This window comes from Microtus ochrogaster, linkage group LG9 (genome assembly GCF_000317375.1).
Source record: "Microtus ochrogaster isolate Prairie Vole_2 linkage group LG9, MicOch1.0, whole genome shotgun sequence".
Lineage (NCBI taxonomy): Eukaryota > Metazoa > Chordata > Mammalia > Rodentia > Cricetidae > Microtus > Microtus ochrogaster.
In genome coordinates, this window is record NC_022034.1 from 13,767,518 (window position 1) to 13,792,789 (window position 25,272).

Consider the following 25,272-nt stretch of genomic DNA (forward strand, 5'->3'; position numbering starts at 1 on the left):
GTCACTTGGGGTCACTTGGAGAAACAAGTGACAAAGAGCATGCTCAGAAGGCAAAAGGAACAATGAATAAAATGTAGACCAGGGCCTTTACGGCAGATTTCACACAGGCAAGGAAGGCCCCATGAGTAGCCAAGCCAGCCTAAGATCTGATGGATTAGAGAGCTTCATCAGGCCCTGGGCCATGAATAATTCTGGCTGGATACCTGGCCCTGGGCTGACTTAGTACAGAGAAGTTGTTTTTGGCATATGAAAGATTAATGGCAGAGATGGCTGGGTTTATGCATGAAGAAGTCCCAATGGGCAAGCTGTTAACGAAGCCGTTAGCTCTACCTGTTAGGAATTAGCTTACTACCCTATCCTGAGAAGTCTCTCCCCTCACCAAAGCCTGTAAGACCTCTGTTCATGCTGCGGAAATCGATTTCCTCACAGTTTTAGAGGCTAGGATCTTGCCTCATCAGTCCGTAGTAGCCAAGCCAAGAGAGTGAAAGCATGACACTAGCTTGCAGCATTTATTCAATCCTTGATTACTGACTTGGTCCTTACTGTCGTGTTTGCCTCGCCTTTCAACTCTGGGTCACTGAAAACCAAATTTCCAAAGAGTATGGGGGACTCATTAAAATCACAGCACGCCTCAGTATATCAAGGCATCACAAAGTTTATAAAATAAAATGATAATGAATAGCACAGCAGAAGTATTTGCTTGGTTTTCAGTTACTCACTAAGCATATTGAAGAAGCAATATACCTAATAACAGGTAACAGTGATGTGGGATTCCCCTCTGTATGTTGTGAATATTATTGGTTAATAAAGGAACTGCTTTGGGCCTATATCAGAGCTATAGGGGAACAGAGCTAGCAGGAAAAACTAAACTGAATGCTGGTAGGAGGAAGAAGGCAGAGTCAGAGAGAAGTCATGTAGCCCTGCCAGAGACAGACGCCAGAACTTTAGCTGGTAAGTCACAGTCACATGGCCATACACAGATTAATAGAAATGGGTTAAATTAATATGTAAGACTTAGCCAATAAGAAGCTAGAGCTAATGGGCCTGGCAGTGACTTAATACAGTTTCTGTGTGATATTTCAGAGCTAAGAAGCCAGGAAGGAAACAAACAGCCTCCTTGCAACATAACAGTTTATTTGCATGTAACAGATAAGTTAAAATAAGTGGATTCCTGCAACTTAAACAGGTCCAATTTATAGGAATGCTGTTTGTATCTCTATAGTAGTGTTTTGATATACAAATCCATATATTAACATTTCATATGCTGATGGTTAAAATTAACAAATGCTAAAATCAAATCTAGAGTTGAGTCTCAATCATTTATTCACCAACTTCCTTCATTTGACCTTCATCCCACAGTTGTGTAGCAATGTTTATGATATCCCCTTCGAGTCAATGTGTAAGTTAATTGAACAATAGATATCAGTATGGTGATTTCTCAGAAAATTAGGAAACAACTTTCCTCAAGACCCAGTAATACCACTTTGGGGCATATACCCAAAGGATTCTCAAGCATACCAAAAGGACATATACTCAACTATGTTCATAGCAGCATTGTTTGTCATAGCCAGTACCTGGAAACAACCTAAATGCCCCTCAACCAAAGAATGGATAAAAAAGTGGTACATTTACACAATGGAGTACTACATAGCAGAAATAAATAGTGACATCTTAAAATTTGCAGGCAAATGGATGGAGCTAGAAAACATCATACTGAGTGAGGTAACCCAGACACAGAAAGACAATTAACATATATACTCACTCAAAAGTGTTTTTTAAACATAAAGCAAAAAAAAAAAAAAACCAACCTACAAATCACTATCCCAGAGAACCTAGACAGAAATGAGGACCCTAAGAGAGACATACATGGATCTAATCTACATAGGAAGTAGAAAAAGACAAGATTTGATGAGTAAATTGGGAGCATGGGGACCATGGGAGAGGGTTGAAGTGGGGAGGGGAGCAAAGAAAAATGTATAGCTCAATAAAACAAATTTAAAAAATACTCAGAAGTTCTTAACTAAGGACCCAGGTAAATGCAAGCCTACAGAAGTCCACAGCTATTACTCTTATTGGGTTTTTAATTTTTAAAAGTTGTTTCAGCACAGCTAAACAAATCAACCCTATGAAAATACACATGGGCAATTCTCCAAAAGATTCGAAGCTCCCATATTTAATTATTTAAAAGGTTTTTTGATTTAATCTTAATTTATCTGTATGGGTGTTTAACCTGAGTCTATGTCTGTGTACCAGTTGTGTGTCTGGTGTCCTCAGAAACCGGAAGAGGGTATCTGACTCCCGGTAAATGGAGTTATAGACAGTTGTGAGCCACCATATGGGTTCTGGGAATTGAGCCTGGGTCCTCTGGAAGAGCAGCAACTGCTCTTAATTGCTAGGCCATCTCTCCAGCACTCTATCTAAGAAAAAAAAAATTTAATGAAAATGTCTGGGCCAGAACAAGCCAGAAAATTGTGTCACTTGAGAAAGCTTTGTCTTAGAATCACAGTCACTGTATTTAATAACTAAGACTAACATTAAAATCAGAGAATGAGCCGGGAGGTGGTGGCACACGCCTCTAAACCCAGCACACAGTAGGCTGAGGTAGGTGGATCTCTGTGAGTTCGAGGCCAGCCTGATCTACAGAGCAAGTTCCAGAACAGGCTCCAAAGCTACAGAGAAACCCTGTCTCAAAAAAATAAAAAATCAAAAAATTAGAGAATGACCAGCCCTTACTGGAAACACCAAAGTGTGTGTGCTCCTGCTGGAAGTGGGGCCTTTAGCTCATCAGTGTAAAACACACATACACGTACACACACTCATACACACTCACTCACACCCACACACACCACAAGTATACACACACACACACACAAAAAAAAAAAAGAAGCGTACTTTATGTTTTTATCAACAAACTTTTTGTTTTTGTTTTTGGGCAGGGTTTCTCTGTGTATCCCTGGCTGTCCCGGAACTCACTCTGTAGACCAGGCTGACCTCAAACTCACAAATCCACCTCACCTGCCTCTGCCTTCTAATTGCTGGGATTAAAGGAGTTCACCATCATTCCCTAGTTATCTTCGTATTTATTAAGTTTGCAAGAGTTTTCCTATCTGGGAATTTTAGAATCTTTTGCACAATATTCTGGAAATTGGTTCAGTCCCTATTTTCTCAGCGCTCTCTCTCTCTCTCTCTCTCTCTCTCTCTCTCTCTCTCTCTCTCTCTCTCTCTCTGCCTTCTATTGAGACTTTTGGAGAGGAGAAAAGACTCAGTAATGTGGGGAACGTTGGGTGGAAATTCTTGACTATTCCCAGCAGTCTTCATAAATAAGATTCTCTCTCAGATTTGCACACAGACGTATTAGCATCATGACTGCAATCATGGAGAAGATGAATGGCAACGGGCATGAAGACAATTTAACGAAATGAGTTTCTTCCCCTTGGAATTCTTTGAAGAGGACAATCACTGGAGGACAGAGACTTGTATTTAACCAGGTTATGAAGCTCTTCAGCTTGATGATATGCTCTTGGCACTAAGTCCTTAATTAGAAATTCCATGAGAGCTGCTCCCAACAGGTGTCCCAAGACAAAATGATGAAATGAGCTAGAAGGGAACCCCTTGCTAAGCACACAGCACACAGGCTCGGACGAACGGGAAGGAATAACGTGTCGGTTGTACGAGAAGCGTCATGACGGTATGCTGGACTTTGAACGAGAGCGTGTCCATTGTGGTGGTGGTGAGTAACACTCCCCTTAGTTGTCTCTAAGAGTCACTCATTCTCAGGGTGGCGACATTTCCAGACAATTAAAGTCTGGAAATACAAAGTGAAGTGTAAGTCTGAAAACTTCTTAGCAAACATTCATTGAATCTATTTAATTTACCCTTGTAGAATCGTGCTAAGTTGTTTTTCTGCTCAGTTCATTCTTACGTATTCAAGTCAAGTAGTTTGTTTTGCATGATGTAGAAGTACATCTCTCTAACAAATGAAGCTTTTAGTTAGCCTGTGGATTTGTCATTTTTCTAGAGTTCTTTTCCACCTCTTCTCACCACGGCCAATCCCTGTTGACTAAGGAGAGTCTAAGCTTGTCAGGAAATACTTTGAAGTTGACCCCATGCATTTAAAACAACATTAGCAAAATCAGTCATTTCTTCTTATTTGTAATCACTGCTAAAATCTAATCTGGAAGAAATAAACGGATGGAACAATTCCGATGAATACTGACAAGCTCTCCATAGCATCTGAAAAGACAAAGAAGCCCAAGTGATCCTGAGTGGGGGGAATTAGGGGTGGAAAATGGCATTAACCATGTATCCTTTTGCTCTATCCTAGCTCTCATGGCTGGCAGTAAATTTCTATCTGTTTATTGACACGTTCTGTTGGTATGCCGAAGAGGAGGCTTTCTTTTACACGCGAGTTATTCTGGGTGTAAGTAGCTTTAATGACAATCTGTTATTGTTTCAGAAAAGCCTTCTATTTTTCCAAGCTTCCATGTTTTCACTCTCCCTCCTTTTCCTGTCTCTAACTTGTGGACAGTCTACCCTAGCATGGGCCCGAGCATCTGCGGCGTGCCTCAATTTTAACTGCATGCTAATTCTGTTACCCGTCAGCCGGAACTTCATTGCCCTGGTGAGAGGAACGAGTGTGGTAAGTACAAAAATATCTTAAGTAAGCTCAGTTGTTGTTTATTCCTAACATACTGCAACTAAAGGCTGGAGAGATGGCCCAGCAGGTACCAGTGCTTTCTATGCAAACCTTGGGATATGAGTTCAAATCCCCAGAGTTCGTGTAAAAGGCAGGGTGTATTTGTCTCTGTGTGTGTGTGTGTCAACACCAGCACTGCTGTAAGTCAGAGGCAGGACGCTCACCAGAGACTAACTGGCCAGCAACCTGACTAACTCCAGGCTCAAAAAGGGCCCTAATCTCAAGGGAATAAAGAAAAGTCTGAAAGAGTAGGCAACCTGATATTCTCTGACTTTGGACTGTGTGTATACACACACACACACACACACACACCTACACTTGATATGCAGACCCCATACTCACAACCCTACACACACACACACCTACACTTGATATGCAGACCCCATACTCACAACCCTACACACACACACACACACACACATACACACACACAGTTTCTACAAGTGTGATTGAAAAACATGTAATTTCCTGTAAAACTCCCAGTAATTTGTGTTTACACTAGTTAAACCGAAGGTCAGTACCTCTGATTTGACTTTGGTGTTTGTTATGGACATTGGACTTGTCACTCCACTGTTTCCCTTGTGGAGATGAAAGGATTATGGCGGTTTGAACTGCAGATATTTCTGACTGAAGGGAGATAAATAAGATGTTGAGATAGGCTCCACTCTGGGAGCATCCGAGTTCCTACTGTAACCATCATCTCAGGGCCAGGATGGAATCTGGTGATTCTGACTGATCAGGGTATGGTAGCCATATTTATTTCACCATGCTAATACCTGCTTTCCTCTCTGCATGAAAACAACATGCAGGAAAATAAGATTGCCAGGCACCTTTATCAGAAGAAATACTTCCTGTGGAATCAGCCCAGCTTAATGAATATTAGACATAGATGCAGAGTGGCTTTCTTTACATAATAAGAAATAGTGTCTGAGTCACTAAAATCACATGGGGGGGTGGCAGGTATCGCTTCTGTGTCCTTTATGCTGACTGTGGCATGGCTATGAGGTTTATTTAAGAGCTTTGAGTTATAACCAGAGATCTAAGAATTCCCACACTTGGACTGAGCTGAAATCCCAGCAAAACGGGTAAAAAATTTTAGTTTTGCTATGATCAGTTGCCACTGGCTTGTACATCCTGTGTCCTGACCTGAAGCAACACAGAGGTCAGTGGAGCCCAAGTCTGGACCTCTGAGCTCTCAGGGGGATGTTAGCTCTGCATCCACCCCTTACTCATCTGTTCTTTTGTTCTGATGCTTCAGTGCTGCAGAGGACCATGGGGAAGGCAACTGGACAAAAACCTCAAGTTCCACAAACTTGTTGCCTACGGGATAGCTGTTAATGCGGGTAAGAGCTTGCTAGTGGTCTAATAGGCTTGTTCGGTACTATCTTACTTCATAGTTTGTTCCCATCTCTCCAAGTCTTGCCTCTAGAGAAAAGAAACTTTGACCTTTTATCTGACCACATGAAACCTTGCCTTTACATTATTTTTCAGTTTCTAATCTATACTCAAATGAGATTTTCCATAATCAGGCCTCAATTATCAAAGAAAAGTTATTGAAATTTCCTTTTGTTTGTGAATAAGAGGCTCATTTGTAATACAATGATAGCTGCCTATTTAAATAAGCATTTTGCTATTCACAGAATCCAAAACTAAAATCAACTTATATCCAAAATCTCACTCATATAATCAAAAATGGCTACTGCCGTTTAGGGAATATTAGACACAGATAGTATAGTGTTTGTCTTAGTGTGGTAAGGATACCTTATCCTTAGCTCTGCAATCAGAGGCAGAACAAGGACAGAAGAGTGGTCATGTGAACTGGATTCTGAAGAGTATTGAGTTAGTGAACATAAAGGAAGCATGAAAAATATACATTGTATAGTCATAGGAGCTGCTACTCTCCCTGTTACACTGTCATTTAAGAAGAAATTAGTATCTGTGTTCAAAGATAGACACCCAGGAGGAAGAAAAGGATGAGAGGGGAGGCTGACTTGTGGTTTTGCTGGGAAACAAAGACGTTGAAGTAAAGGCCACCGGAACCATAAAGAGTTATGGTTCAGGACTCTTCCTCTCAAACTAATTTAACTATAAAATGTTTTCCTCATTTGTTTTTATTCTCTCATGCATAAAAAATAGCAGAGTAAAAGGAACACTCAAAACAAATGTGAATTTAATTAAGCAACAAGACATGACAGACGGTGCCCGAGTGCCAATTAACACAAGTTTGGGTGTGCAGTGAGACGTGGGGAGAAGAGTCTCCCCATCGATTGTCTTAAATGCCAGATCAAACCAACTCAAGATCCGCTTTACAGAAGGGCTTTGTGGTTTGTGAGGAATTTGATGTAAACAAAGTCAAGCCCTAGAGGAAACAGTTGGCGGATGGAAGGTTTAGAGACAAGAGTGGTCTAGCTGCACCTCTCAGGGCCAGGAAGGAATGCCGTAGAATACACCTGTGTGCTTAGAGCCCTTGGAAGTGAGTAGCAATGCCTGTATATACAGACATCAACTTGGAAATGGAAGTCATTGCCACACTCTGAAACTATCAAAACTCAGAATAAATTTCCCCTGAGGGCACTGAGCTCCCTGCAGTGGGCAGGTTCCAGGCACAGACCAGGAAGCCAGAAGGAATTCTAGGAATCTCTGGCTTGCTTTAAAAATTTTCAAAATTCCTTATTTGTAGCTGGACAGTGGTGGCACATGCCTTTACTCCCAGTACTTGGGAGGCAGAGGCAGGCAGATTTCTGTGAGTTTGAGGCCAGCCTGATCTTCAAGAACTAGTTCCAGGACAGGCACCAAAGTTACAGAGAAACCTTGTTTTTTTTTTAATTTTCTTTTTTAAAAAAAGCAAAAACAAAATCAAAATTCCTTATTTTTGCATTAGGAATCGAGATTGAACACAGTAAAGGGGCAAAAGGATCTTATCACTATACATAGCTTAAAGGCAGAAAGTTATAAAGATATAAGGGGGGAGGGTCATTAAAATCTATCAGAAAGAGACATAAATGCTACATAAAAATGTGAGCTGTGGAAAGGCTTTCTTCTTAAACCTCTGGGTTTATATTCTTTGTATGTATTCGTAAATCAATAGTATAAATGCATAGGTAATATACATTGAATGTCTCCTATGAGCAGAGGGCCCTGATAAGACCAAGGCCCCTGTGATCAGCATTGTTTCCCGATGGTGTGAAATTTAGTGTGAGCAGTATTTGCCCAGGATCACGTGTCAAGATTCTTTTGTTGTCCCTCTGGGGTTGGCTATGTGAGCTCAGAGTGGGTCTCTTCAGCATTCTGTGGAATTAAAAGAGCATCAATAGCAATATAATTGCTCTGCCTCAGTGAGATATATGGATTAAATCTACTTGGGGAATCTGAAGAATATGGGGTTGTTCATTCACTTGTGTAATGGCAAATAAGGTCAATCAAACCCCGGGGCATGGCAGATGGACTTTTCAGCTACCTTGCCACACCCTCATTGCCTTTTCCCCTTGGGTACTCTCCAGAGTCCTGGATGTCTCGGCTTAGATGTTCCCTCTGCCAAAATTCCTTCTCCTTCGTGGTCCTCCTTGAGTAAGGCAATACCACATCAAGGACCCACTGTCTGGCCACTTGTCCTAGATCCCTGCTTCCTCTACATGCCACACCCCCTAACCGAGAGTGACAGTCCTGTCTCTGAGAGCCCTGGAGGCATGGGGTATCTCTCAAATCTTAGCAGCCCTGGTCACTATCATAAGAAGACTGCATCAGATTTGATCAAAGCTGGGCGGGTGGCATCTACTCACATTGGAGAGAGGCTGGAGAGATTGATAGGAAAGGGTACAAGACACAAATGCCCGAGCTCTGGGTGGATGGAGCAGGGTTGGAGGATGAATGGATTCAAAACCATGCTAATCATTCAAGATCATACATTCACATTCCTTGCGGTAGCAAGAAGAAAAAGCAGGATGTTCTTTCTCCCTCTTCCCCTCAAAAATCTCCGAAAGGCATTGGTATTCTTTCCAGCCCCCTCCTCTTGACCTCCTGCTGCTCGTCTCTGCTCCTGGACATCTCCTGGGGCTCACCCTGCCAGGGTCAGAGCTGTATCTCCCAGCAATGTACCCTCATCCTGGTCTTCCATGGCAACCAGCCCCGCTGCTGTGGTTTCCAGCCCAACCACAGCAGGCAGGGTGGTGGAAGGGAAATGCTCTCCCTCGTCCAATCCTTGACAAAGCAATTACTGCATTTCACATTAACTAAGAAATGTGGCTAGCAACTGTGCTTTGGGGGGCGGGGAGCAAAGCCCCGGTTTCATAGCTACACCTTGCTTTCCTCGTTCGTCCTTCTGCCGTATTCACGGGGGAGCAGCTGCAGTGTCCCTGAGCTTATTTTATTAGCCTCGCCCATTATGCTGCTTCTCAAACGGCCAACTGGCTTAATAGAGGTGTGTAACCTTGGAAGAAATGCATCCGCGGAGAAGTTTGCATGCCAACCTCTGATTTCTCATCCGTTCCCCTAGAAGTTGAACCGCAGGCTCTAATTGGTGGGATCACTAAAGGATGTAATTAGAGACTGGTGGATGTAGGCTCGGGAGGGGAGGGAAGAGGTAAAACAATGCTCTCTAATCAAGGGCATCACGGAAAAGGCAATGACAGGAGCCATTTCTTCCTGCCTTCCTGCTTGCCTGCCTACGATAAGCACAAACCCCCTCCGACAGCGAATAAATCGTGTCCAGGGACCTGGAAGCCCACTGGTATAAAAATCGCAGTTTCACAGCCTTTACGTTCTTATTAACGTGGATCTTTCTGGATTCCCTGGTCCACGGCAGACCTTGAGGACCCCTCCAATTGAAAAGCAGTACTTGGAGCCTGGGTTTCCATCAACGAAAGTTGTAAATTGTGACCCACACAGCTCTTTCTGCAAATTCTGCAGCTTGTGTCTGCCAGGTTTCAGGGGTGTAAAATTACCCTGAGTGCAACTCCTGATGAGTTGCTAAAATTAGTTCGCAAGCATCAATAAACAGAGCAGGGGCAGGTTGAGATGAGAGGCTACCGAATAAAGGTACTGAGAAAATAATGATTTGGAGCTCCCAAGGTAGAGACGGCCCCAAAGGCACAAACTCCTCCAGATCTGACCTCTAACAAATTGCTACCAACCGCTTCCACTGGAGGTACACAGAGAGTCAACAAGGCTCCACCGGGAGTCCTGCCTCGTAGGTTTTAATGTGACTTACAAACACATGGCTCACAGCGTGCCGGAACGCATTGGTTCTCTACCAGGCCCCACATTGGAAAGGCAGCCAGATTCTGACTTCAGAAGCACTGGGGAGATTCTCTCCTAGGTCCTAGCTTCCATGCCACCTTAATTAAGGAGTGCCTAACTCCAGACCCTCTGCCGTATCTGACAGGCAGGCAGAAGGGTACCAGAACTGACCCCTTTCCAAGACCCTCTCAACTATCCCCCCTTTGATCTCCAGGGGGAAAACCAAGAAGGAAAAGAAAGACATAAATGGCACTTTCTTGGGGCGACTAGCTCTAATTGTAGCCCTTATGATTTTTTTTTGTCTGCTCTTCAATAAAACTTTCTTATTTGAATTCAGAAGTTCACAGACCAATTAAATGCGCATGCACAGCATTGCCAAGATAGCTGGTCTCTCGAAAAGTATTTGGGTGAGAAAATAAAATTGTAGGAAGACCCGCTGGCAGCCCGGTACGTCGGGGTGGGTTAGGAAAGAGGTATCTTGAGCGCTTGCCAGGCACAGCGGAGTATACCATGGAAAGTCAGCAAGGGCACAAAAGGAACTCATTGGATTCAGTGCAAGAGGAAACTCTCCAATTTACACCACTCACTGTGGAGTTCTGGAAACAAATTAACATATGAATTTCACATCTGTAGATTCTCTTTGAATGATAAGCATTTTCAGTGAGCTTCAGAGAAAGCATCACGTGGCATCACGTGATGGGAGGGATCTAAGATGCCATGTGGGGGTGGCATGGGCATTTTTTTTTGCTCAATCTACCCATTTGACAGATAAGAAAATAGAGGCAGAAATAAACTAGGTAACTGAAAAGCATCCACTTCGGTGTTATTTCTGCTAGACACTAACACCCAATCTAATCTAATCTCAATGATGATGAGGCTATAAACTAATGCATCACCATCTTACACCCACTTCAGAAATAACTATTGCCACACCACAATGTTTTGATTGTTCATATTAAAAAGAATAAGACATGTTTTTTAGAAAAAGGGAGAAAATTCAATGTCTGAAAGGGAAGAGAGCAATACCTATCCTGTGACCTCCAGGTCCCAGAAATCCTGAGTTTAACAGCTCACAGATCTATTTTTAGTTTTCAACTTAGGTCAACTCTAAGAGGAAAATAAAGCATTTACACGATCAAAATGGGCTCGGGTTTTTTTTATCCTGGGGGTCCCTGAGATAACTAAAATAGTATGTATTTAATCTACTTTGTTAAACCAAACCAAAGGTGGAGAAGGCAGAAGCAAAGAAACATTTAATATATAAGCTTTAAAGTACTTGGAAAAATATGGGTACCATAGTTCTGCAAAGTCCTTAGAGGTCACCTCTTGAGGTGTCTTGGGCTTCCTTCTCCACTTGGTTAGCGTCTTCAGATCAAAGAGAAGAGACCTGGCAACAGAAGAGAATCAGTCGCTCCATGTCCTAAGTCATCCATCCCACACATTTTAGTTGAACACTGTTAGTTTCTCTTGTGGACATCAACTAAGCGGAAGCAGATTGTGATCAACAGCTCATTACAAGGGAGAGGAGTGTCAGAAAAACCATTTCTTCCTGACAGTTGGCGGTAGACAGTCCATTGGTAAATGAGTCCTTAATATGATATGAAAATCAGTTTTCATTCCCAGGAAATGGGAATGCCCCAGTACCTGTCTCCCTGGAGGGAGAGTGAAAGAAAGCAATGAGCAAAGAAGTGACTCGGGGAAGGGTCACATGGAAACAAACACTTAGGAGAACTGCCGTGATGATCTCAGACACCAGGGCAGAGCCAGGGTGCTGCCACACCAAAGGACCCCAGGAAGACAATCTGAGTATGATCTAAGTTCCCAGCAGGAGCTATTTAGAATAAATAGCAAAGTTAGTCAAAATAAAAAATATAGCCCTGGTGTGCAAAGACTGACCTCGAGGTCACATAAGCTGGTTTTCATCCAACCTTCGCCAATGTCCTTTTGAATATTTGTCTGTAAAATGGGCCTTACTGCCTGCAGACCAAGTTAGGTGACAGTGTCTGGTATGCAGTAAGTATTCTGTATATACTAGCTATGACAGATATAACCTGATTTTTAAAATTAGGTCAGTTATCAGAAATTTAGAAATTATGGGTGATGTCTGTGTTGAATTTAGCAAGCACTTGCCATTTTACCTACGCCATAGTGTAGAAGGTTCATGCCCAGGAGCCTCTGTCTTCTTGGATTCCTGGGCTGAGCAAGAGACCCCCTTTATAGGCATGGCCACATATAGTGATGGAGTGGGAGTACTGATCATTTTCATTCCTCTGTGGAAATATCTGATGTTGGATATTTTATAAAAAACACAACAGATTTGTTTGTGAAGTGGAAATACTGAACAATGCAGTGCGAGTTCTTCCAAGCCACCCCGGGGTTGTGCTGCATCATGGCAGAAAGCCCTGTGTCTATACCACACAGAGAGGGAGAGATCACTGTGACACCTCAAGCCAGAACACAGGAAAGGGTAGCAATGACCTCTCTTTGGAACCACCTCTTAACAGTCTCACCACTCCTCAGCATTGCCATGCCCGTGTCTCCACGTGAACCTTAGCGGGGACAAACCACATACAAACCATCACAGTTCCTAAGGAGACAAAACATTATTTATTAGATGAAAACTTCACTCGTAAGACGACAATAAAGATCAAAGATCAAAGCTGTAGAAACACTAACACTTTCTTTGGGGGAGCTTCAGAAGTTGCCTGACTTAACTTTCAGCTTATTTATTTATTTATTTATTTATTTATTTATTTATTTTCGGTTTTTCGAGACAGGGTTTCTCTGTGGTTTTGGAGCCTGTCCTGGAACTAGCTCTTGTAGACCAGGCTGGCCTCGAACTCACAGAGATCCGCTTGCCTCTGCCTCCCGAGTGCTGGGATTAAAAAATATTGCTGCTGCCCCCTCTGAGGTACGAACTTAACTTTCAGTTTAAAGCCTAAAGAAAAATATGCCAGCCGGGTGGTGGTGGCGCACGCCTTTAATCCCAGCACTCGGGAGGCAGAGGCAGGCGGATCTCTGGGAGTTCGAGGCCAGCCTGGTCTACGAGAGCTAGTTCCAGGACAGGAACCAAAAGCTACAGAGAAACCCTGTCTCAAAAAATCCAAAAATAAAAGAAAAGAAAGAAAGAAAAATATGCCAGAAATATACATCAGTAGATACACATCTCCAATCAGAAAACAATCAATTGCTTTCTTGACCCTTCCTTTTTAATCTCTGTCTTTCTGTAACTCAATGTCATTTAGCAAATAATCGTGAAATATATACTTATGCTAAGCTGAGGTTTCAAACGGACAAGTCTTGATGAGCCAAAGTCCTTTGGAGACACGTGAGCATAGATAAATGTTCAGAACGGTACTTTCTGAGAAGCTGTAATCAAAATATGGTGTGTGCACATGTGTGTGTGTGCACTTGAAGAATGTGTGTACGAAACAGCTTTTGAACTGAGTCTTAAAGCATGAGCAGAGCTTTGCCATTCAGAAGAGGAGCTGAATTTGACATAAGAAACTCAGTTTACAGAAAAGAAAATTCTGCTAAATAGAAGCTGGAATTTCTTAATAACAGCGCAGCTATGACACAGGCACCAAAATAGCAGCAATATTCTGAGAAGTTTAGTGTGTACATTCGTACCTACACATGTGTCTTGTGTGTGTGCAATCATACTTGCACATATGTGTCTTGTGAGTGTATTCATACCTGTGCACATGTGTCTTGTGTGTGCATTCAGAACTGCATACATGTGTCTTGTGTGCATGCGTTCATGCCTGTGCACATGTATATATGGGGACCAGAAGTTGGCATTAGGTGTCTTCCTCTCTTGTTTTTGACCATATTTTTTGAGACAGGGTCTCTCCATGAGGTGGGAGCTCACCATATTTCTTGGATAGACTGGCTGTCCAGCAATTCCAGGCTTCAACCTCTCTCCCAATCTCTGCCCCACCCAGTATTGAGGTCATAAACCTGAACTGCTGTGCCCAGTTCTTATACAGGTGCTAGGGACGGACCAGAAGCTGCTTGGGTTTTTTTTTCCCCCTTCATTCTGCCCCACCTCCAATCACAGCGGACAACCATGGAGAATACTGTAACACACCCACAATGTGTACAGACTATAACAGTAGCTGGCACAGCTACTTCCTGTTGAGGATGCAGAAGAAGCTATGAAAGTGGGAAAATAACTATGTCCTGAATAAGGAATCCTGCATTCACCCTGGAGTCTGATCACAATGGTGTGTGTCAACTGGCCACCCACCTTGGTCTCCATGGAGATAAGGTGGCGGCTGACTTCCCGACAGAGTTCCCGAGCTAGGAGAAAGAAGCATGGGTGCAGAATCTTCAGACCAAATCATACTGTATCCTTGATTTTATCCTGTTTACCTAGCACTCTAATATCAACTCTCAGAATTAAATAGCACAGTTCACTTAACAGTACAGAGAGAATATGTTTGGTTCCACAGATGCTGGAACTGGCTCATTTCAATTCTGTAAGAATCATCTGTGTGTGTGTGTGTGTGTGTGTGTGTGTGTGTGTGTGTGTGTGTGTGTGTGTGTGTGTTTAAGCATATATATACATATATGTGAGAAGTACAGAAAATATGTCTGAAAAAAAATGTAAAGACACTCTCTCCCTAGCATTAACCTATATGCCAAATAAACATACATTGCAGTGAATGACGCATCATATCCTGGAATAATTCTCTTATTTCTTCAGGAAGCTTTGTATTTCCATCCCTATCACTATATCATCTTTCCTTATGAATTATCTTGTCTACATAACTGCCTTGCTAGGTCTACTGTTGTGCTATGATGAAACACCAAGGACAAAAAAGCAAGTTGTGGAGAAAAGGATTTATTTGTCTCAGCCACTGAAAGAAGTCAGGGCAGGAACTCAAACAGGGTAGGAATCTTGAGGCAGGAGCGGATGCAGAGACCATGGAGGGGGTGCTGCTTACTGCCATGCTCCCTATGGCTTGCTCAGCCTGGTTTCTTACAGATCCCAGGACCACCAACACAGAGGTGGCTCCACTCACATCAATCAATAATTAAGAAAATGTCCTACAGACTGGCTCACAGCCCAGTCTGGTGGAGGCATTTTCTCACTTGAGACTCCACCTCTCTGATGACTGTGGTTTTTGTCAAGCTGACATAAAACTAGCCAGCACCATAACCATGTTCTGATATCAGGACTTACATCACTTCCAAAATGATTATATATTTAAAATTAAATCATAGTAAATTGAGATGGCTTTGTTTTTTAATATAATTAAAATGCATGTGATAAACTATTCACCATATGTCCCACTCCACTCGAGACACTGGGAAAGCTGCGCAGATAAATCACTTATTCTTGTCGGTTGCCAAAACCAGAATACAGAAACTTAAGGTAGCAGCATGGCATTTTGAAAGAGCTAGAAGGGGCGAGTTTGATATACAGCCTATGCTTGATGTCTCTTCATCCTCAGCGATCCACATTGTGGCACACTTGTTCAACATGGAGCGCTACCACCAGAGTCAGGCCGAGGATGCTGAGGGGCTTCTGGCTGCACTTTCCAGACTTGGCAATGCTCCAAATGAGAGCTACCTCAATCCTGTCCGCACCTTGAATACGGTGAGCTCTTGCATGGTCTTGCTTCTGCAGAATCCTTCTCCTCTCATCCCAATACCGAGAACAATAGATTCCGAAAGCTTTACATAAAAGAGCTGGATAAAAGAGGTTTCTGCCAAATGCTAATATCAATTTCACTTTTCTTTTTTAAGAGCTAGTTTTGCAACCATTAGCATGGCTGGAATGATATGGGCAAGGAGAAAACACACTCTGCTTAATTAAATTACAGTGAAAGTACATACGTGATATCTTAGGAATGCAAAAACCTGATAAAGCCCTAATATTATGAATTTTGAAAGTGGCTCCTGATTAGATTTCCTTCACTGATGTTAGATTCATAAAGCATTCACCCTCCAAATCCAGAAGTGATGGATTGGATGCTCCATTTTCAACCTGCAGATTGTTTTCTGGGTCTGTTCTCTGCACCTCCTATTCTGGCACATGTGTGAACAGCTAGTTTGCAAAACCAAACATTGACCAAAGAAGGTCATTTCAGAATGATAACTGCATGGTTAGTGACTCCATTTATGGTAATATCTAAAGGTACAGAATAGCAGTGCTTCTGGGAAGAAAAAAATAAAATCAGCCACAGAGTCCTATGGTAATGGTAAAGTCACAGCATCCTATGGTAAAGGTAATAGAATCAGTCACGGCATCCTATGGGTAAAGACTTTCCTCTCCCTTACCCCACCCTTACATCTGCTCTTAATGGTTCATCCAAACATTTTTCCAGGGATTACCATATTGGAACAAACACCAGGGTTTTTTTTGTCTAAAAAAAAAAATCTGTTTTCTAAGAAAAGTCTTAAGGCCATACACCCCATCGATAGGAATCTCTCTGTCTGGGCCCTCTCTAAAAGCCGTGCTTTTGCTAGGGTTCTTTTATTTGAGAAGGAAAATTCAGATTCGAGTTAGGAGGAGATTCTTCCAAGTCAAATACTTGATTCTCTCATGAAGGCTTCCAACATCAGGCCATTAATAAACCGAATTCCCTTTCCTTAACTGACAGCAATTAGAAACACAAATTTCCTAGCTACAAATCAGAGCTGCAGATGCCCTAAGCATGCAGAAATGTCTTTAATGTGATTTTGTTGGATCTCAGAATTTATCTGGCCACCTGTTTGGGTCTACATTTTCCCCCTACTAAGGCTTTATAAAATTCACTGCTCACAAGAGACTCAAGAAAAAATCTCAACATCTTGAAGAGACTATGCAATAAATAGTGTTTATTATAAATAACCTTTAAAGCAATTTAACAAGCTAATTAAGCTACTTCAAACACAGTTGTTTCAAAATTTTAGAAGCAACATACTAGGTAAGTACTAATTAAGCTCAGAAGCCCCTTAATTTGGGTATTTGGAGAGATGATTATCAATAACTCAAAACATACATTGAAACAACTCATAGGTGATGCAGCGGGATTATTTTAGACTATTCATGGCAACTCAGACCAGTCCAGAAATGTATCACAGGGAAACAAGGAGAAATCTGTTTTAATAATAATAATAATGAATGATTTGGAATTAGCACATTCAATGTTGTAAGTTGACTTCTGAAGTTCTGAGTACACTTACAAAAAATATTTAAAATGTTTCACGTACCCCCTCTTTCAGTTTATCCCACTCTCCTACTCTGTGACGAGGAGAAAGTAAACGATGGAGAAATCCCTGTCCAAATTACTTCCAGATCTCAAAGCAGCCTAAATTAATGAGGTTTTACTGACAAAAGATACAGTGTGAGTTTACTGAGCTGTATTTGGTTCAGTGCTGGGAACACGGGGCATGAATACTAATGACTAAGCAAGAATATGGGAATGCACGATAGAAAACAGAACACCTTGCGATTAATATCCTCAACGGCTTTTTCGCTGTCCCTCACACTCCCGGGTCAGAATCCTGCCCTTTGGGGAGTCCTCACCACATAACAATAGCTGTACCCTTATTGATCACAGAGGATTTACCCAGCCCCATTCCAAGGCCCCCTGAGAGGATATGAAGGAAATGCAAGTCATGGTCCTTCCAATTAAAAAGCTAGAGCAAGGCAGAGCCACCAGGGGAGCAAAGCGTGCAACTGCTTTATTAGGAGCGTCCCTAAGGAGCCTCTCCCCCAAAAAAGTGTTTATTAATGTTAAGATGCAATTAAGCGTGGCGAGCCATATTTTTAATCTTAAAAATTGAAAACCTGAAATTCGAGCTCATTCTGCACCATTGTTCTCCAAATGCTTTTTTAGTACCGATTCAAGATAGTAGTTTTGACAAGAAAATTAATTCCTGGAAATGGAAAATATGTACTTAATGGCGGGGTGTTTTTTTAAAACTTGAGCAAAGTAAATATCCATGGTAAGACAGGGGAAGAGGGAAGAATTTGCCCAGCTAGTTTCTTCAAGTGGACCTGCACCTTGCTGAGGTCCTGTGCACTGGAGCCAACACTCTAAACTGCTCTTTGCTTGGTTCCTCAAGTACTGATCTTGATCCAAGTGCAAAAGTCCAAAAGATTAATTTGGTGGCCTTTGCATCTCCTAGAGCACAACCACTGAGCTCCTAATGACAGTCTCGGGGATCACGGGCCTGGTCATCTCTCTGGCTTTGATCTTGATCATGACCTCTTCAACCGAGTGCATCAGACAGTCCTCTTATGAGCTATTCTGGTATACACACCATGTTTTCATCATCTTCTTCATCAGTCTGGCCATCCATGGAGGAGGGTAAGTCCATGCTGTACTCCAGATGCTCAGATCTGAGTGTCTGTGTACACATATTCCCTGAATATGGTGAAATTGTGACCAGAGCATCAGTGAACACGGTTGGGCAAGTATTTGCCAAGTCCTTTGAGTACATGCCAAGGAGTGGTATATCTGGGTGGGATGGCTGGTCTATTTTGAGTTTTTCGAGAATGTTCCGCACTTGTTTCCATAATGGTTGCCCCAGTTTTCAACCCCACCAACAGTGAATGAAGGTTCCCTTTCCCCTGCAGGCTCACCAGCTTTTCTCCTCCGTTGTTTTTTCAGTCTCGTCCATTCTGACAGGCTGAAGAGGAAATCAAATCGCAGAGTAGCTTTAATTTGCAGCTCTGTAATTGCCAAGGATGTTCAATGCTCTGAGATATTTCTTATCTGTTTTTATTTCTTCTTTTGAGGTCGCTCTGTTCAGATCCATCTCTCGTTTTTTTAAAAACTGGGTTGTTTTAACTCTGGTTTTTGACTTCTTTGTATGCTGTGGACATTAATCTCCTATCAGATGTGCAGATAACAGACATTTGCTCCTACTCAATAGCTTCCTCCTGGCTTTACTGTTTCCTTTGCTGTACTTAGCTGTCTTAGTTGCTTGAAGTCACCTTTGTCAACTATTGGCCTTAATTCTTGAGTGAAAGGAGAGTTCAGAAAGTCCTGTCCTGCATCCAAATCCTGTAGGATTCTGCCTGGTTTCTCTAACAGTTTTGGTGTTTTTGGGTTTCACACTGAGGTCTTTGATCAATTCGAAATTGATATTTGTGTAAGACATATGGGTCTAATTTAATTCTTCTACATACAGACACCCAGTTCTCCTAGCATCTGTGATTGAAGATGCTGTTTTTCCTCCCATGTTCATTTTTGTCAACTTTATCCAGTACAAGATGGCTGTACTTATATGTAGTTGTTTTGTGTCATGGATCTATGTGTCTGTATTTGTGCCAGTACCATGATGTTTGTGTTACTATGGCTCTCAATGTATCTTGATATATGGCATGGTAATCTCCCAACATTGTTCTTTTTGCTCAGGATTGCTTTGGCTAGCTGGGGTCTTTGGTGGTTCCATATTAATTTTAGGATATTTTTTTCCTATTTATGTGAATGATGTCATGGGAATTCTGATTAGGGTTGTACTGAGTCTGTAATGTAAAGATGGCTATTTTTCATAGCATCAGTTCTCTCGATCCATGAGCAGTCTTGCCATGTTCTACTGTCTTCTTCCTTTTCTTTCTTTAGACATTTAAATTTTTCACAGTAGAGGTCTTTTATCTCTTGGAAAGTTTATTCCTAGGTATTTTTGATGCTACCATTAATAGGAATGATTTTATAGTCTCCTTTTCAACGTGTTTGATGTTAGTCCATAGAAAGGATACTGATTTTTGTATTAACTTTAGGAAGAAAACTTTAAACATAGAACATCTTCCTGCAACCCTTGAAACCTACATCCCCTGTATTGAAACACGAGTGGATCCCAACGGTCAGTCACTTGCTGAAGATGTTTCTGTACATAAATAATATTATAATAATAATATTTCATAAGGAGAATGCTGAAAGGCTTATTTGGGGATAAGGATCTTATTTAATCTCCTCTTGACATAGTCTGCAGCTACTGTTTACATCAAAAGTGATTTGCAAATTCTATACAAAATGCTGAGTAAATGGAGGATTGCTGAAGGTGTTAACGGTCCTTAGTCTGTCTACCTATTATGCAATGGTATAAATGGAGAAATTTTAAACTTTTTACTTTTTTGATTAACATACATATGGAATGGTCTAGAACCTTCTGTAGATACCATGGGGAAAATTGCCTAACATCTAAGAATGAATGTACCAAAATGCATAATGTCCACAATCTGGTCTCCACTTACCATAAACTCACCTCAGGTGACTATTATTTGTGCCCTGGAGATTCACCTGACTCAAACGAGTGCTATCAAGCTTCAAGAAGCGGTATGCAAGAAGCAGAGTCAGAGGCTAACGTGTTGTTTCTAACTGACACCAGACTAGTTCCAGGAGCATTATTGTTGCTTTCCCCCATGCCCTACAATGCCAAAGGAGACGACCACGCCACAGCCAAACCAGGACATGTATCTCTGGGATGCTGATGTTTCTTGGTCTACAAGAAACTAGTTTCTCAAAAATAAACCAACGCATCTTCTTCATAAGCACCTATTAATTAATTGGGCAGCTCCCAGATTCTATTACCTCAATGCCTGGCCCTTTACAAGTCAGGAAAGTCATTCTGAGAGTTGATGCCAAAGCAATTTGCAAAGGTCAGTTAGTCATGCATCTGTAACAAGTGCAATATAGTAGGATTACAGGACTCTTTATCCAGTGCTCCATTCATTCAGGGTTCTCTCTCTACTTTTAAATTTATCAATACAGCCTCAAAGACACATTTCAAAGTGACCCGTTTTGACCTTGTCAAATGCTAAGCCCACTAGAGGTCACTGGGGGAAACAAATACCATTATTCCGGGCACTTCTTTGGACTTATTCTCTTGAAACTTCTAAGCGCTCAGATACAAGCTAAGAAGGGTAGAAGTTAAATCAATCTGCAAAAGGAACCAATCGTACGAAGTTAGCCAATTAGCCCAAATCAGCAATCAGAGCGAGATGAAACCTAATTAAATTCAACAGTCTACAAAAGGATGTGTTCAAACAATTTCCTTCATTATGAATTCTCTAATATAGACACTTTCAATGTGACACAGGGTACCACAGAGAGGGTAGTTCTTTTCTGGGATCTTCAAAGTTACCCAAAGCTTTTTAAATGCCTATTTTTAAAGACGCCGAGGGAAGTGAATGACAGCCCAAGTTTCAAGAGCTGGGAGTGTTTTTCTGGAAGCCACTGCAGAGTATAAATCTGTGTAAAGACACCGCACAAAATCAGCCTGACATTTTCATGCTTTTTTTTTGTTTTGTTTTGGTGGTGTGTGTGTGTGTGTGTGCGTGTGTGTGTGTGTGTGTGTCTAAGTCGGATTGTTCGAGGCCAAACTCCAGAAAGTCTCCGGCTGCACAATGTCACCTTCTGCAGAGACCGCTACGCCGAATGGCAGGCAGCTGCCTTGTGCCCTGTGCCTCAGTTTTCTGGCAAAGAACCTTCGGTAAGAGTGAACCCAGGAGCTGATTTTAAAAATAACTGTCCCCACAGTTAAAATAACAAGAGCTTTTATAGGCTTGAAAAAAGAACCGCCCATGTCACCACTAGATGAAGCCAACTCTTTATTAAGAGGGCTAATGGAGAAATCGAGTTATGGATAATTTTAAAAGCGATTTACTGCCAAAGGCACTTTATTCAGCTTTGAAATGTGTTCTACTCAGGCTTAAATATGGATGTCTGATATTGCAGGACTTCATAACAGCGGAGTAATGGCTCTGAGGGAGTTAGCCTGGTGGCTTGCCCACCATCCTCTGCACCCCCACTCTCCCTCTGCCTGCCTCCTGAGGGTCTGAGAGGATCCAACCTCTTCACGGGCCTACTCTTCTTCCTTTCTACAACTTTTTGCGGTCCAAAGAATTAGGAGTGTCCAATTACTTTTGTTCTACTTAAACTCAATGCTAGCCAAGAATAGATTTAATTCATTTGAGCATTAATTTAATGATAGTGTCCACAGATTTTTGAGAGTGGTGTTTTCTGGGTATGCGGCAGCCAGCCTGATGTTGGAGACATCAGCAAACAGGAATAATCCTCCCGTTTGATCGCCGCTGTATTCAGAAAGCACACACTGTTGGTTTAACTGGGCGATTGACATGTGGCAGGAAATAAATGAAAAGACTACATTAAAAGGGGGAGGAGGCCGAGGCTGCAGCGAGTTGTGCTTGCCTAGCACGCACAAAGCACTGAGTTTGAAGCTCAGAACCACATAAACCCGGCACAGTAGCATAGTCTGTAACTGCAGCACTCAGACCATGGGAGCAAGAGAGTCATCATAGGAGGTGCCCAAAAAACTAACCATCCTGGAAGACATAAAACCTTGTCTCAAAACAAAGATGGAAAATGAAAACTAGCGGGCAATGAGTGCGCAAAATATGTATCATTTAAAATGGGATAATAAAATATAATAGCATATAACCTATTTAGGATTTAGGAAGTTAAACAATGACATCAGAAAGATACAAATAATTGCTTTTTAAAAAATTCTCAAATACACTAAATCCAGTGCCATATTTTTGGGATGAAACTGCTGGGAGAAATGTTTAAAATCCAGAGATGGGAGATACGTGCCCATTGGACTGTGGTTCTTTTAATGGCTGCTATAGATTGTCTCTGTCTTAGACTCAACTCTCCGTGGATAGATCGTCTCTGTCTTAAACTTGGCTCTTGGCAGCCACTATCTGGCCTGCATATTAATGAAGAGCATGAGTACATCTCTAAAATCTTCAGCCCAGCATCTCCATTAAAAAATCAATACTCTCCCACACTTCATGAATACAGACCAGGGGCTGCTTCCAGCCGTGAATGCTGGCATTAGTTATGATGAAGAGGGGAAACTTCCCCATCTCCTGCTAACTCCCCAGCTACACCTCTGTGCACCCAAACGCACAGCGTCACCCTTTCCCATTATTTTTAATGGATCCTGATCCAAAGCGTCTGTAGGCTGTGCAATTACTGCTTGGCTGGGCTGGACAATATTCCCTCTGATGTCTTATAGACACTGAACCAGAAAGGCATTCCAAGGACACTGAGGGGTCCCCTGCTTCACTGCCCCAGACCTAACACCGCTTAACAAGACGCAATCTAGTCCTCTTTGCCTCTCTTTCCTGGGGCATTTTTAATGAAGATTTTTATCTGTAGAAATAGCCATCAGTGACGCAATGTAGAATCAGAGAACCTTTTCTCCATCACCTTGTAGAAACTGTCCAGAGAAATCCCCTGCCCTCTTTTCTCTCCCTATCTCACAGGCACCCAAGCCTGCAGATTTGAGAGCTGTTCATGCAATAAGTCTACCTTGGTCCTCCTTCACCAAAAAATTATCTCATTTTCCCGTGCATCAGAATCATACGGCTCTGATTTTTCCCACTTTCTAGGAACAAGGTTAAGGGTAAGAGGGAACGTTTGGACCAGGGAAGAGCCGATCAGTAAACAACCATCAAGTGGTATGTCACCACGCTTGTACAGGACTTACTCAAGGGAAACTTACACAAAGAGAGATAATTGCCTATAAAAATAGTGTATTCATAGCCACACACATAAAATAAAATCAAAGCCAATCTGCCCCTATTTTCTGGCCGGAATAAAAGTGGAGGTATCGAGTTTTGCTGTTGCTGCTGTCAAATCGACGTTCTCGCTTCTGTTGTAATGCATTCGTTATACTGTGATTTTCTGAACATTTTTGGAGTAGGAAACAGGAAAGCTAAGCGTCCATATTGGTTTTCAGTACTAGAGAAGCTAACATACTAAACAGTTCTGGCCTTTTAAGAAATTGAGAAAGTGAGGTTGAGAGTATTTCAAAGTGTTGCCTCTGCTACAAAGGGCTCGCAATCCAAGCAAAGCCACGCCTTGAAAAAAAATAAAAACAAAAATAACAACAACAACAAAAAAAAAAACTCTTGACCTTGTGCCTGGCTGTGTCATTTCTTCCCTGCAGCCTATGATATTCCTTCCAAATCTCTGACCTTCTTCCAAGACTTCCTTTATGTGTTCCCAGCATCATTTTTATCTCTGTGAATAAACCCAAAACATTCAAAAGCTTGGCAGGAACTTAGGAATTTTCTCCAATCATTTTGCAGTTTGAAAAATACAAAATTAAAATATACAAAAGCCAAAGATATGAGTTGAGGAGAGAACTCAGTCAGTCAAGAGCTTTGCATGAAGGCGTGAGAACTTAGGTTCAATCCCTGGCACCTACATAAAGCCTGGTACATTAGAGTGAGCTTCTAATCTGAACCCTGGCATGTGGAGACAGGCAGCTTTGTTGGGCTCACGGGCCAACCACCTCAGCCTAATCAGTGAGCTTCAGTTCTCGGTCAGGGATCCTATTTCAAAAACCAATGTGGAAGACTCCTGTGGAACAATACCCAAAGTTGACCTTGGAGGCAGGCAGGCAGACAGGCACGAAAGCATACATGCACATATGTGTGTACACACACGCACGCACGCACGCACACACACACACACACACATACACCTCATGGTGTATTTGAAAATACAGGCTAAGAGATGGGAGTGTGATCTCTCCATCTCTAGACTCCTGTCTTTGCTGATGCCCACAGTTGGGCCACTTTCCTAACATCACTTATTAGCTGTATCTCACCCTCACTCCTGAACTCCCAAAGGAATTCTGGGAGTATCACAGTATAAATAAGCCTCCCTATCTCCTCCTGGAGCAATTTATATAGTAGAAAAGAGATAGAGCCAAGGATTAATGACTTACATTCTCCTTCCCGACTAACCATGAAAAGAAAAATAACCCATTCCATTTCATCAATGTGGAAAAATCAGAGGCCATGGCTGATTTGACACCACTAAAATGAACTGTGTGATGTCTAAAACGTGGGTTTAGAATGGATATGGAGGATTATTTGTGAAAATACACAAAGACTACGTGAACGTCTTTGCAAATCTTTCTCTCCTGTAGAAATTGTTGCTGTCATTTCTCTAAATACCTAAACCACTTCTTAAAATACTTTCTGGTCTCTTCAAGCATAAGGAAGCATGGCTTTGTTTACTTGGTCCAGCTCCATCCTCCTGCCATTTCCCTATTCTTCCTTCTCTCATCAACTTCACTGTCTCACCCTAGCACGGGTGGACAAAAGGTTTTATCCTCCCTGCTATTCTGAACACGTTGCTGAATCCCACTGAGGCAGAAAAGAGTAAATGGGTCAAATTGCTTTGTGTTGCCTGAATAAATTCTAGCGTTTGTCAAGCAAGCAAGAGGCCCCCAGGAAAGAAGCAGAGGGGGCTGATAGATGAAGACAAGTACCATGCCAAAAAAAAAAAGAATACAGGACTAACAAATAAGGAAGGAAGGAAGGAAGGAAGGAAGGAAGGAAGGAAGGAAGGAAGAGG

General features: G+C 42.0%; 1 protein-coding gene across 1 annotated transcript in view; it reads left to right on the forward strand.

Annotated features, from left to right (window-relative positions):
- The first annotated feature begins 3,636 nt into the window (after nt 1–3,636).
- Nucleotides 3,637–25,272, forward strand: part of Nox3 (NADPH oxidase 3) — a 61,108-nt gene continuing 39,472 nt past the window's right edge. Inside the window, exons 1-7 of the mRNA XM_005363410.2 lie at nt 3,637–3,730; nt 4,325–4,420; nt 4,529–4,639; nt 5,955–6,039; nt 15,391–15,536; nt 18,056–18,237; nt 21,238–21,367. Of these exons, the coding sequence (XP_005363467.1) occupies nt 3,683–3,730; nt 4,325–4,420; nt 4,529–4,639; nt 5,955–6,039; nt 15,391–15,536; nt 18,056–18,237; nt 21,238–21,367 (798 nt within the window). The 5' untranslated portion in view covers nt 3,637–3,682. The remainder of the gene's footprint in view (nt 3,731–4,324; nt 4,421–4,528; nt 4,640–5,954; nt 6,040–15,390; nt 15,537–18,055; nt 18,238–21,237; nt 21,368–25,272) is intronic.